The following is a 14423-nucleotide window of genomic DNA, read 5'->3' on the forward strand; positions in this document are numbered from 1 at the left end:
AGGTCTATTGCCGTAGCAGCCGGATGGAAAATAAGGCATCAGACAAAGCGGTAGTGATTAAATTAGGATCTAGTGACGTTGCCTAAGGCGAGCTGTTGGTCATAATCATGATGCCATTAAGAACGGCCACACAAGCGGCGTCATCTTTTCCATTGCACTGAGAGTCAAACAGCTTCATTAGCTCCTCAGATGGCCTTGAGGCACTCACTGTCTATTCAGAGGAGAAGCTTGAAGGCCTTTGGAGGAGGTAAGGATGGGTAGGATCCATCTGGATACTATAGTGGAAACATGACCTGGTTAAAGTAACCTAGATCCTTCTGAAGAGAGAGAGTGCGAAAGAAAAGGGTGGCATGGAGTGTATGAAAAAGAAAAGTTACAGGCAGAAAGAGGCAGGCTGCAGTGTGTAGTCAAGGACTCCGCTCTTAATGAAGACGGACAGCTGAGTTCCATTCGCAGGAGACAAGAAGATAGAAGCTGTCATGGTCGAAACACTCAATCCCTGACTGAGATATGAGGAGCCAGGCTGGCTGCCTGCTGAACACTGGGTATGACAGGAATCGAGTGCCTGGACCAGTCACTGCCAGGACACATTTATGATACAAGGCACTTAACAGAAGCATGAGGCAGGACTATATTAATGAGAGAATGCCTCACAGCACAGAGGAGAGAGAGAGAGAGAGAGAGAGAGAGAGAGAGAGAAAGACAGGAGGATGTGCACTGTTATTGATTGATTTTAATTAACACTTAATTAGGAGCTGGGGATCAACACTTTGTTTTGTCTGTTTGAGTCACATACTCTGCAGATTGGTAAAAATGCCAATATTGTCTTAGAGCAGAAGAGATTTCTAGAAAAAAAAGCCTGTGTGATGCTTCTTTTAGAGCACAAGAAAAACAGATTATGTTTCCTCATTCTGAAACCACGATGTGTCTATAGTAAAGTAAATAGTATAGTAAACAATACATAAATGGATTATGATCTCGGTTTCCAGTGTCAGCTCTTTGTAATTGTCAGTAAGGTTTCACGTTTGTTTCAAGCATGTTTAGGACAGAGGATTTTGCATGACTCTCTAACATGTATGTAACATGACTGACTGGCTGGTGAGGGGACGACTGTTTATTACGGTTTATACCATAAGTGAGAACAGGAACTTGCAGGAACTAGCTATAAACCGTTTAAATAAATGTGTGGGAAAATTGTAATTTCTGGAAAATTGCTGTAGTAGAGAAAAACAGAGCACTTCAGGACCATCTTGTTGTTGATTTATTTCTTATAACAGCGTGTCCTTTCATATTTTATGGCTTATATAATAAAGGTGAACATGCACACACACACACACACACACACACACACACACACACACACACACACACACACACACACACACACACACACACACACATTCGCACACATTATTAGAGTCAGAGTTACTGGCTTTATCCAGTCATGGCTGATTAAAGGCTGGCGATAAACAACCTATTTTAATTCATGCTAGGAGGAGAGCATGTGCAGTAACCCCATTTACCTCAACAGCTGGAGCACTTCTGATTAAGCAATCAACTCTACACACATTTATATGGGAAGTAATGTGTACGTGTATTTGTGTGTATGTGAGTGTGTACGCCTGGTTGAATCTCTGGAGGCAATTCTTAACAAGCTGGCAATAAGGTCAGGAAGCCGCAGTGTTCAGATACCAGCGTTTGGCAGGGTTGGACTATCAGAGCAGTCTCATTGTGTTTGCTAACTGAGGTGTAGGAACATTTGTCTAGATATCTGAATGGACACTTCATATCTGAGTGTGTATGTGTATAACCAAGAGGTGACCTGCATGGACTCTGTAGAGTGTATGTAGGGATATTTTATTCCAGTTGTGTTTCATTTGTCTCTCTGCTTCCGCCTCAGAATCACTTTGGATCCCAGAGAAAAGACATTAATGAGAAAATGTTAATATCCCATTCGAGAGTCTGTCATTAATCTGAGGCTGCAGATGGCTCCATTAGGGCAGATCCAGCATTATTACTACAGATATTAGATTCTGTCACAGAGATGGAGGATGCAGGGAACTTCCGCTGAGAGCTGGAGAATTGCACGTGTGTATACTGTTATACCATAAAAAAACAAATATGATGATAGGTATCTTTTACATTCATATTTAGAACAAGAAACTATAGGGTAAGATGTGATGCCTGCTACAAAATCTGCTTTAAAACTCATTGTTCTGTGCTTCTTCTACAGGGTGCACCAGGAGATCTAGAGGAATTGAAAGACAGAAAGCGAGAGCACAGTCTAATGAAATCATGTCTATTTGAGTTTCCACCATCACGCTGAAGAAGATAAGCTAAAATAATGCTAAGCTGTGCTCAAAGAGTGAACAGGAATAAGCAGTGATTGAGAACATCACATACGGAGCGCATCTTATCATTTCTAATTCGGCTCTGCTATTGTGGATTGTTTCACACAAGAAATGGGAAAATGTGGGACTTTTGCAAGCTTTCAAATCAACACTCCTAATAATAAATGTGTGTTCACACCAGCTGTAGCTGTGTTGAAAATTATTTCTCTTTCACATGCCATTAAAACCTCCCCACACAATTTAGTGCTAGCTCGCAGGGTTTAATATTTTTTGATTCTGTGCATTATGTGACACTATACATGGATGGACAAGTGGAAAATCCATCAGCTATAGATGACCAAGTAAAAGCTTCTACTGTATTTCGAAACCCAGATTTCAAATGTCAGAAGAACTAATGTCATGTAGTACCTAGTGGTGAGCTAGTTAGCCAGTTAAGTGCATTAATACAGAAAAGGGAGAGATGAATATATAAATATATTTTCATTATCAAACTGTAAGAACGTTTCTAAACTAGTACATTGTGTTTGCACTCTCAAAAAGTAAGCAAGAACCCTTTTGCGTATATGATGTGGCGGGCTGTCAAGACATCACAAGTATTATCTGACTCGAACACTGAGGTGACCTTATTAAGTTAAGAGCTGGAATATATTCACTCGGTTTAATCATCTTTTTTTCCCCCACATACAGTACCTGCACGTTCCTGAATAATTCACTGTGTTCTTTAATTAAATCAATCAGATCATGCCTTGAGCGATCTGTATGTTTCAGCAGCTGTGTGGGATTCAGAATGGTACAGAAGCTGGTGAAGTATTCACAGCATCACATCAACATGCACCACCATAAAGTACATTATGTTTAAACACACAGACGCAAGTCCAGATGCGAAATCGGCTTGCTTCAGGCATCCAGGTTGTACGATCTATTAAAATAATCAATGGTATTGAGCCATTCATAACCCAACTGAACTTTAGAAATTGTTCAACCAAGTCGTATGTATCCGAATCGTAGCTAATATATTTACATATTGTTTCAAAACCAGTGCTACGACAGGTTATAACGGTCTCATAAATGGGTTTTGCATTACCCACACATTTACACCCAACTCTGAACACATCTGCTGTACAAATTCACTTGTAACTTGTGATCGTTTTTAAATGCATCTTGTTTGAGTAGAGGTCCTATCTTCGTTCCATGACAAAGGACTTTAAAACCATGCGACAAATATATTACAAACAAAACCTCATAATCCGCAGTAAGAGCTTTTTAAACTGGTGAGGGAAATATAAATAAAGAAGAGGCAGACAGATTCCTGTGTGTCAATAACACTGATGGAAGCAACTCAGTTTAATGCCTTTGAAGAGCCTGAGATGATAAACTCACTTGAGAGAGGCACAGCTGATTGATGGCAGCCATCATGAAGGCAATGAGAAATGGCTGTGCTTAACAGACCACTCCCTGTCACTAAACACAACACCGCAACAACTGCAGTCACTCACTAAAGTCCTACACCCACAAACGCTTGCCTGGAGTTCCCGTCTATCAGCAGCAGTGAAGTGAAGCACTACAGTTCTTTAATCATTACATAATTAGATTTTAAACTCTGCTGCACTCTTAATCACCTCACTTTTCATACCTCAGTAAATAATTTAATCTTGTTTGGTTTGTTACACATAAATTAATAGGCTTAAAAAAAACTCTGTCTCCACTCAAGACCATTTATAGCAAGTGAGGTAAAAAACACACAAAAAAAAACAAGTCTTACAAGCGATACGGATTTATACAGGGAGGTCAGAAGGAGCACACAGACTTAGGGGTTATTCTGAGAAGCCAGTGTTTGGCTTATTTATCTTAAGATAAATAGAAATAGTAATGTATGCCAATTAGTGTAATGAACATGTACTGTAGATATCGGTGCTTTTTCACCGTAAATGTGTGGTGATCTGGAAAAACTCTTCACATTTTGTAATAAACACCTATCACCTTGTCATTTCAAGACTGGACTTCTGCAACTCACTGCTTGCAGGTATAACTATGAACGCAATCCGTCCACTGTTTATGATCCAAAATGCAGCTGCACCACTTGTTTTCAACCTGCCTAAGTTCTCACATATCTCCCCACTTCTGCACTCCCTCCACTGGCTTCCAGGAGCTGTAAACAGGTTCAAAACACAAATGCTTGCCTACAAAGCCAAAAATGGACTAGCTCCTTCTTACCTCAAAGCTCTTTTCACTCCTCACACTGCACCTCTCTCCCTCAGATCTACCAGCACTGCTCGACTGGTCACACCATCTCTCAGGGTAAGAGGTAAGTATACAACAAGACTCTTCTCTGTTCTGGCACCGAGGTGGTGGAATAAACTTCCAAGAGATGTCCGAACAGCTGAGAAACTGGATTTTCTTCAACCAACGGGTGAAGACCTACTGTACCTCTTCCTGAAGCACCTAAACTAGCACTTTTTTCTATGTTTGCTTTTTATGTGTATATTTAAAAAAACCCCTGAAAAGAGTTTCAGGTTGATGGAATCCTAAGTCTGTAACCTAATGAACCAGTGTTAATGTATTCATCGATAGAGTCAAATGCTGTATATTTACATATATTGTTCTGAAAAGTACACTCCAACGTGAAACTGAAAAAAAAATGCATTTAAAAAATATTTCAATTTCACAGAAAAACACATGGCCTAGCTCTACATGTATAATCTAATCTAATTTACTTATGAATGAAAAATAATTACAGACAAATTGTAAACAATGGGGGGGGGATGTCATCACTTTGATTATCAGCATTATCAATATTCTGTCTCATTACTCAATGCACTTGAACACAACACTCATCATCATCATCATCATCTCTTTACTCATCTGATCTCTTTATGTACTTACAGAAATACATAATAATAATCAGTGCTTCTATATTGAATCACTTCTGAAATATGATTATATGTATAATTCTGATTGATTCAGTCTATTCTCTTGACCAAATTAACGTATTTCTACTAATTAATGTGCACAAGCATCCTTTACTGCTTTGAATTGAATTGATGAATCTTATATGCTTTTCTCTCCAAGGAGTCAATAATATTGTGGGAAAAGTAAATTTAGCTGCAAGGTTTTAGACAAGACTGCAATTATTACTGCGTTTGCTGACCTGACTGCTTAAGTTGATGCAATCTTTCCTGCCAACTAAAGCAAGCATGGAAAATAGCTTCAAATAAAATATTTCAACATCACTTTGCTAAGAATATATTTGTTTTTGTTTGTTTATCTAAGTGTCCGAATATATTATTGGCAGAAGAACAACATTTTTGTCAAGACCATTTTTAGGTGTTTTCCAGCTTTTTTAAGCTGTAGCAACAAGATTCCCCAGACAAATACCAGTTCAACAGGAAGCTACAGCATCCGAGATGCACGGTTGATAAGTTTTCACAAAGAGGAAGAGGAAGTTTTCAAAAAGATGGGTCATATTAAACAGCAAGTGAGCCATTAGTTCTCAAAGCTGATGCGAAGGAAGCAGGAAAAAAACAGCTAAGTGAAAGCATCTGTGCAACCTTTGCTATTTTAGTGATGGCTAGATGAAGGAGTCAGAGCAAAAACAGCAGGTCATGTCGGTTGTTCCTCGTATGCTGACTGGATAACTGAATAAATGTACACACATTTATTGAGGGAAGTCGTGGCTTAATGGTTGGAGAGTCTGACTCGTAACCCTAAGGTTGTGGGATCGAGTCTCTGGCCGGCCACGACTGTGTTGCCCTTGAGCAAGGCACCGAACCCCCCAACTGCTCCCCGGGCGCCGCAGCATAAATGGCTGCCCACTGCTCCGGGTGTGTGTTCACGGTGTGTGTGAGTTCACTGCTTTGTGTGCACTTTGGATGGGTTAAATGCAGAGAACGAATTCTGAGTATGGGTCACACACAGCACACACACACACACCAGGATACTCTTTAATCCTGTTGCTGATCTGTGAAAAAATAAATCACTTATCTCTGTTTATGACAAAAACACACATCCATTTTGCAGAGATGGGAGTCACAGGTCTAAGCCCACACTGTTTCTCGTCACATAAAAAAGCTCGCCTCACAAATATTACAGGGAATGTCTTTAAACATGATTTAATACCCCTCAATATCGCACCTCATGAGTTAACGCTATTTCTCCTCACAACTTGCATGTCGGAAAATGTCAGATGGAAACATTTAAGCAGATGTGTATAACATTTGCGTATTAGAAAATGGCAATGAGAGAAAACAAATGGTCTGCATCCTGTTTGTGATTCATAGCTCCAAATGGAGCTCTCACAGTAGGAGTGGAAAATGTGATTTCTAGGATAAAGACAGGCTCTCTGGAAGAACAGTGGCCCCAGGGATTCCACAAGAAGCCTTTCCTTTTTTCCCCACCTCATTTCACAGCAAATCGAATGCTCTGATGAACCTGGTACTTAAGTGAGTGACTTTATTGTCACGGTAACTGATCACACTGTCACACAGTGGCACAGATACATAGCGGTGTTCAGGTACAGTAGGGCAGATGACTGCCAAGGATCCGAGTGCCAGGTTTAGCACTCCCGGAGTGCTATGAAATACCGGTGAGAACGAAAATCAATATCAGGGACAGCGGGTTTGTTTATGATGGTAAGTTTTGTGAGTAGAGCTTTCTGGAGTGAGATGACCAAATAACCTGCACATGTGCCTGCGGTGATGCGAAACACTTTAAAGAGTCTCTGAAACCAGACCAAGAACCAGTGCTGGTTTTCTGTTTAAAGGATAAACTGTATATTATGGAGAGTAAACGAATCTTCACATGATTTATCAGACCCCACAGTCCCTGTTCAGGAGGTAAAGCACAACACACCACCCCATTTTCTCAGTCTACAGGCACATCTGAAGAGTAACAGATGCTGCCTACTCAGGATGTACGCTCAGAGACGGGAACACACTGAGTCATATCCAAAAGAAGTGCTTGCATACAATGCTGCCTTTTAAGTTCCCTTTATGTGGCTGATTTTCTGAAGGCTATATATTGTATAACACCAGGAAGGGGAAATAAATTGTGGACAAATAGGTTTTTCAGTTGTATTTCTTGCCTGACATTCCTGGTGCATTCACAGGATATGTGTTTCATCATCTCCAATGATGTTTAATTCCATCTATTATTAACATCTAATTAGCTTCTTGTGATTTAAAGGCAGTGCTGTGATGTATGCTGCCTTTAATGCTGAAATGGTTTCCTTACTGATACCTTTGTAGCTATTAATTTGTTGCCTTCTATAACACCGGCTTTGAGACAACATCGGATATGTGTGTACGTGTGCGTTAACTATAGGTTTATTTTCCAAACGTCTGCAGGTAAGACTAAACATGAAATGCCGCAAATTCCATGCAATGTTTTACAAAAAAAAAATCAACACAAAAATATGTATAAAAAAGCGAAGTGTAACTTCCATATGATTGCATTGCAGTACATACAAATCACTTAATTTTTATAAAAGCATTGCATTTTTCTTTTTTTTGGAAATGGTTGGAAGTCATTATTCGCCATTATTCGAGTGTCTAGGGTCAAGTCACAATTTTGTAAGAAATTAAGAAATATATGAATCCTAATTCATTTAGCTATTTATTAATGTGCCTTGGTCATAGGCACTATTTTTAGTTAAAAGAATACTTGAATACATATCGGACACATTATCTGTTTAAAATTCTATTACATACAGTCAAAGCTGGTGAGATCTGTCTGAGTTGAGTATTATTTTTCTACAAACTGACAAAAAGGAAATATAAACGTGTATACACTGAATTACAGCCATATTATTTGATACACTATTAGAACTGAAATATTTCAGAATTTCATTAGAAAACCTTACACTGTATAGTTACAGACTCTACCGGATAAATGTCTATAGCTCATGTACATTTACTGTATTTGGCGGACGTCCTTATCAAGAGCGACGACTAAAAGTGCTTTGCAGTCTCTATAGATGATACATTAACACTGGTTCGCTAGGTTACAGACTTAGGATACCATCATCCTAAACCTCTTAGGTAATTTTTTTTTCTTTTTAATTTACACACGAAACAAACAGGGGAAAAAAGCGCTTCAGGAAGACGTAGGTCTTCACCTGTCATTTGAAGACAGCCAGTGACTCAGCTGTTCTGACATTTAGGGGAAGTTTATTCCACCATCTTGGTGCCAAAACAGAGAAGAGTCTTGTTGTATACTTACCTCTTACCCTGAGAAATGGTGGGACCAGTCAAGCAGTGCTGGTAGATCTGAGGAAGCGAGGTGTAGTGTGAGGAGTGAAAAGAGCTTTCAGGTAAGAGGGAGCTAAATGATATCTATAATTAGACATAATATAGTAGGACAGATCCATTTTTGAATCCCAAATATGTCATGGCTGTAGATGTAGTAATGCTACGATACGAATTTTGAAACCCATTTTACTGTCAGTGTTTGGGTGAAAATCCACTTTAATCTTTGCCTTAATGGTTAAATTATAAGCATCAATCACTGATTTTTAGATGAAGCATTCCGTAGATGATAGACGCCATCAGCATCAGCATCGAGGAGTCCTCAGAGTGTTAGACTGTATATCTCAAGCCATAAATAAACCATACTGTGGAAAAACTGCAACAGTTATATCAAAGTAAATTATACAATGATGACTTTGGCTGACTGCTTGCGAGTGATATATAAAAGATCTAATAAAATGAAAAGTCACAAAACGTTATATAAAGGCAAACAACCTAATATATAAAGTCCTTTAATACATCAAATGAAATGGGATGAATCTAATTCTGGTCCAGTTTCAATTTCGCCCACCCAACAGCTAGCGTATGTGAGCCGATGACTCACTCCCTGTACAGAATATCTCTATTTCTTTCTTTTCATTTGGGCCTTCGGTTACTAATAAAAAGGACTTTCCACATGAATGGTCAGCTTTTTTGGATGCCTCAGCATTGATAAAGGGAACCCCAGTCTATAACAAGTTTGAAGTGTAAACAGCCCTTTATAACTGGTTTTGTGTGTGTGTGTGTGTGTGTGTGTGTGTGAGAGAGAGAGAGTGTGTGTGTGTGTGTGTGTGTGTGTGTGTCTGTGAGAGCATCCAATACTTTTTTGTCTGAAACCAAACACCAGGCTGCTGTATGGAGCTATATCATAGATTTACACCTGTGGGATGTTGGTGTGGGATGTTTTTCCTTTCATGCGGGTAGCAGAGTGAAAAGTGACACTGCAGAGTATTGAAACTGAGCTCAGATCTGCTGTGACCACTAATGACATAACAGTTTCGCCAGTATTATTACAGCCCACTTTCTCTGTGTGTTAATTTGATGGAGTGACAGTACATCTTCTCACCGTGCCAAATGAAGCACCACCAGACTTCCTCTTCCTGCATCCTTTCCCATTGAATTGAAGCTTTTCTCCAGGTCAATTAAGATTCGTTTTTACTTTAACTTCTCCTGGCTTATTAAAGCTCCGATGTTGCAAGACAAATACAACTTGTCTGTATTGTTGAGTTCATTAAAATGGGAAAAGGTCAGCCTAACAGTACAGTATACCAAGCGGATTAGAAAACACCTGAGTTTCAGGCTATAAACAGTACAAAGGGTTTAAGATGTCCTGTACAAAGCTCTACTATAGAGCAAAAAAACAACAACAAAAAAAACAAAAACAAATGGCCCAAAGCCAACAAAGCAGAGAGCTACAGCTGGAGAACGTGTCCCGTGTGTCAGATCATGATGTTAATTTCACTTTGTACTACTAATGTTGCAGATTCTCACACAACAAAAACAAGCCCAATTCTCTGTGCTGATGCTTTATTTAGAGCTCAGCACCATCAGAACATATCAATGCACTTTGTAACTGGTGCTTGGCTTGATTTCTCCATCTCATGACCATCAGCGGAAATGGAACACGGCAGTCCTTGTGTTATACGGCTGGTGAATGTGTTTCAACACAGCAGTGGCACTAACATGGTAGAATCTTAGTGTCTTCAACGTGTCTGTGTGCGTGTCTGTGTGTGTGTTTGTGTGATAGAGAGATAGTTATACAAGTGTATTTAGCTACAGATGTATAATTAACATGCAGCTAGGTGTATAGTAGAAAGATTAAAAACAGCTTTTAAAGAAATCAATAGAGATAAAAAAATTTGATGCCTCAAAGACAGACGATTTTAATAAAACAGTAAAACAGATATGCGGCAAAATCTCAAATCTGGACAACATAATAATACAATCCACATCAACGCTGCTTGTAACATGAGCCCTGTAGTAAATTAATATGTGTTTGAAACTTTATCTATCCGTTTTCTCTAGTGCTTCTCCCACACAGGGTAACAAGGGACCTGGAATCTGTACAGGGTGGCAACCCATCACCAGGAATAATCACACACACACACACACACACACACACACACACACACACACACACACACACACACACACACACACACACACACACACACACACACACACACACACACACACACACACACACACACACACTCACACACACACGCGAGATGCCAATCAGCTTCAACACACGTTTTTGAATTAGAAACCAAAGCACCCAGCGAAAACCCTTGAAGCACAGGGAGAACATGCATATTCCAAGTACACAGGGCTGAAGCCCCCGCCAAGCCCCCAACAAGCCTCCAGCAAAAAAAACAAAAGACAAAAATCAAACAAACAAAAAAAGCAAACCCCAGAGCAGTGAGGCAAACATACCAACCACTAACCCACCTTGTCTAATAAGGCACACTTCAGACACTTTTACTCGTTTTATTCTTTTTAACACATTTTAAACTGTTTTTATTAAAATCACATTTATTTTCTTTAATTGTTCTTTGTTTTTTATGATGATTTAATCGTTTGTTTCTTATTTTTCATATTTCTTTTCTCTCTCTTATAAATTGTTTTCTAATTTCTATGTAAAGCACTTTGAATGACCTCTGTGTATGAAATGCGCTATACAAATAAACTTGCCTTGCCTAATGCAAATAAGTGTGAAAAATTTTGACCAGATTTTTTTTTTTTTTTTACAGTATAGATCCTTAAAGTATGCTTTAAAGACAATTTTGCACACACTGCATTCTCACAGCTTCACAACAGAGCCACCTGGGAGGTTTTTTTCAGCAGTCTTGACGACGTTATCACACACACTGTGCACTCGCTGGCTGCTTTTCCTGAATTCTGAGTACATGCAGCTTTGGGGGAAAATTAGTGAAAAGATTTGGCTTAAAAATCGCTTCGTACATGATTATCAATCTTTTACAAACAAACTTCTCTTCTGCCAGGAAAAAAAAAAAAAGGGAGAGCCACATTTGAGAAAAGAAAAGAAAAAGTTAAATTAGCAGTGCAATGCAATTAGCATATGCAGATTACAGGCCAAGAGCTCCAGTTTATGCTCACATCAATCCCATCCCAATGTTTACATGTAGCCTCCAGGTTCAGCATGTTGTGTGTTCTAAGATTTTGGTCTATAAACAGGAGCATCTGATTTACTTCAGACATCTCGTACCAGTCTGGCCATTTTACTCTGACCTCTTTTTCAACGAGCCGTTTCAGCCTGCAGAACTGCTGCTTACTGGGATTTTTATTTATTTATTAATTGGTTTTTGCACCATTCGGTGTAAACCCTAGAGACTGCTGTGTGTGAAAATGCCGGGAGAGCAGCAATTTCTCAAATCCTTAGACCTGCCTGTCTCACAGCCACAACCATGCCACGGTTAACGTCACAGATATCACACTTTTTCTTTATTCTGACATTTGATGTGAACACGAGTGAAAAATCATGACCTGTATCTGCACGACCTTCCGCATTATAACACTACAGCCAAATGACTGGCTGACTAGATAACTGTGTGAATGAGCAGAGGTGTTCTCATTAAAGTGGCTGGCCAGTGTGATATGTAAACAGCGACTTGTTTAACTATTAAGCTCGGTCCATGTTCTAAAAATATGGAATAGGAGCGGAAATTTTTACAAAAGTGCATCATGACTGCCCCGCACTACTGTACACTAGATCACGATGTAGGTCAGTCACAGCATCTGCTGGAGGGAAAACAGCATCTTGTAGTGCATAAATATGCCATGTGAGTCTATGTGCAGTGGTTTGTGAGAGTGCCTAGAATTTGTGTATAACGAGCTCTTCTTTCCCTCTAATCACTCTCTTTCCCTTCTCTGTCCCCTCTAATTGCTATCCTCAGTGGGGTTAGAGGAAGGGGAAGACATGAGCAGCCAATTCTTCTTCAACTTGCAGCCATTACGAGAACTAGCCTTTGCCCACACACACACACACACACACACACACACACACACACACACACACACACACACACACACACACACACACACACACACACACACACACACACACACACACACACACGCGTACCTATTAACCCTGTCTCATTCTAAAGATGTGCCAAATGAATACACATCACTTTGGCAATCACCCCCTTCTCCTAGCAGCAGAACCATCAGAAAGCAACAAACCTGGCTGCAGTACGTTGATGCCCAGCAGGTTAGAAGTGCGGTTAGCGATGATCTTCCAAGTGCCGTCGTAATTTCTGCGGTACAAGATGGCGGCGCACTGGTACGTCCCAGATTCTTTGCGCCCAGCTCGGGTGACGCTGAGACGGAAGTTGGTGTTGTTGCGTGTCCGGTCCACCGAGGTGCGTGTACCGAGACCCAGAGTCTGCTCGCCCCACTGCAGCGTGCCGTCACGCGTGAACGTCACCACGTCTCGCAGCTCGCTGGCACCCTCGGACGGCTGGAAGCGCCACGTCACGGAGGCAGGGATGCCAGGGCTCTGACGGGATTTCACAATGCACTGCAGGTCGAAGGAGTCACCGAAGGTCACGCTGGGAGTGCGTGATGAGGCAGACACAAAGAAAGACGATTCTGGCAAAGGAAAGAAAACACAAAACACATTGTAACTATTTAGCTGGAAGATGTCATCATCACAGGGATACTCATTTAACAGAGTCAGAATTATAAAGACTATACGTATATACGGATGGGTTACAGTATGTCTCTTTGTGGAAGCACATTTTCTTACATTCCATGTAAACCGGGTTATTTTCATATTAACTAGTCCAAATGCTGAAATTCCCACAGGTAGGAAAAGACCAGTCCAGGTTAGGACCGAACAGACATCACTCAAGTGTAATACAATTGTTTCTATTTTATAAATGTAATGTATTTGGTGTAGTATTGCTTTGGCAATAGAATGCTGACTGGCTTGTGGTTTGCACAAGAATTTGAACAGAGGATGATTCAGTTCCACAGTTGCGGATTCATTTGCTCTGACACTGTAGTCTAGTCTTATTAACAACACAGTGTGGAGCTTCCACTTATTACCCTTCATGTCCACTTCTGGTCTATATGATTGTTAATATAAACGCTGGTCAACAGGTCGAGTCTCTGACACGGACATGTCTACTCATGCTCTAGAGGGAGTGTAGATGACGACCCAGATGCCCGTTTCCGTGTGCCGGTTTAACTGTCTTCTACTGTGAGCGGTTTCAGATATGGGAAGAGTCCTCATTAAAGAGGAATGCCCAGGCTGCTCATTTTCCCCTCTTGAAGATGCAGAAGAGAGAACAAGCTTGAATGGTTTCCCAAAACAGGGCACGATGCCATTTGGCTGCTCTCGCATGTCAGCACTGGGCTTGGTGGTGAACAGCTGCCACAAGGCTCTGTCTCTGTTCTTTAAAAGCCTCGGAATCCTGTGTATGAGGCAAGTCACACTCGTTTAGAAAAGATCCAGGTCTTGTGATTATAGCGACTGTTTGTGAAAGGACTGCAGCATAAACAAGCTAGACTTTTCAGTCTGACCTTAGCAAGCTTAATGGGTTACACACACACACACAAAAAAAAAAGCACCCTCCTAAACACAACTGGGAACTGATTGTGATCTAGTTTGCTTGAAGCCGACTGATAACTACAAGCCGACTGATTTCTATTATCGTCTCTCATCAGTGCTTGTTATTCTGAGAAATGCTGTGGAGGAAGAAAAAAAAAAAGAAGGCTGAAATCCAAAGTTACAGTAATCTATATTCACTCACACACACACGCA

The 14423-nt window shown here is 40.4% G+C and overlaps 1 protein-coding gene across 2 annotated transcripts in view; it reads right to left on the bottom strand.

Annotated features, from left to right (window-relative positions):
- The window catches only part of igsf3 (immunoglobulin superfamily, member 3), a 116934-nt gene that overhangs the window by 14254 nt on the left and 88257 nt on the right, over window positions 1-14423 (bottom strand). For both annotated transcript variants that reach the window (XM_027155057.2, XM_027155058.2), the window contains exon 6: window positions 12839-13246. In XM_027155057.2, the coding sequence (XP_027010858.2) occupies window positions 12839-13246 (408 nt within the window). The remainder of the gene's footprint in view (window positions 1-12838; window positions 13247-14423) is intronic.

Source organism: Tachysurus fulvidraco, chromosome 6 (genome assembly GCF_022655615.1).
Source record: "Tachysurus fulvidraco isolate hzauxx_2018 chromosome 6, HZAU_PFXX_2.0, whole genome shotgun sequence".
In the NCBI taxonomy this organism is placed as follows: Eukaryota; Metazoa; Chordata; class Actinopteri; order Siluriformes; family Bagridae; genus Tachysurus; species Tachysurus fulvidraco.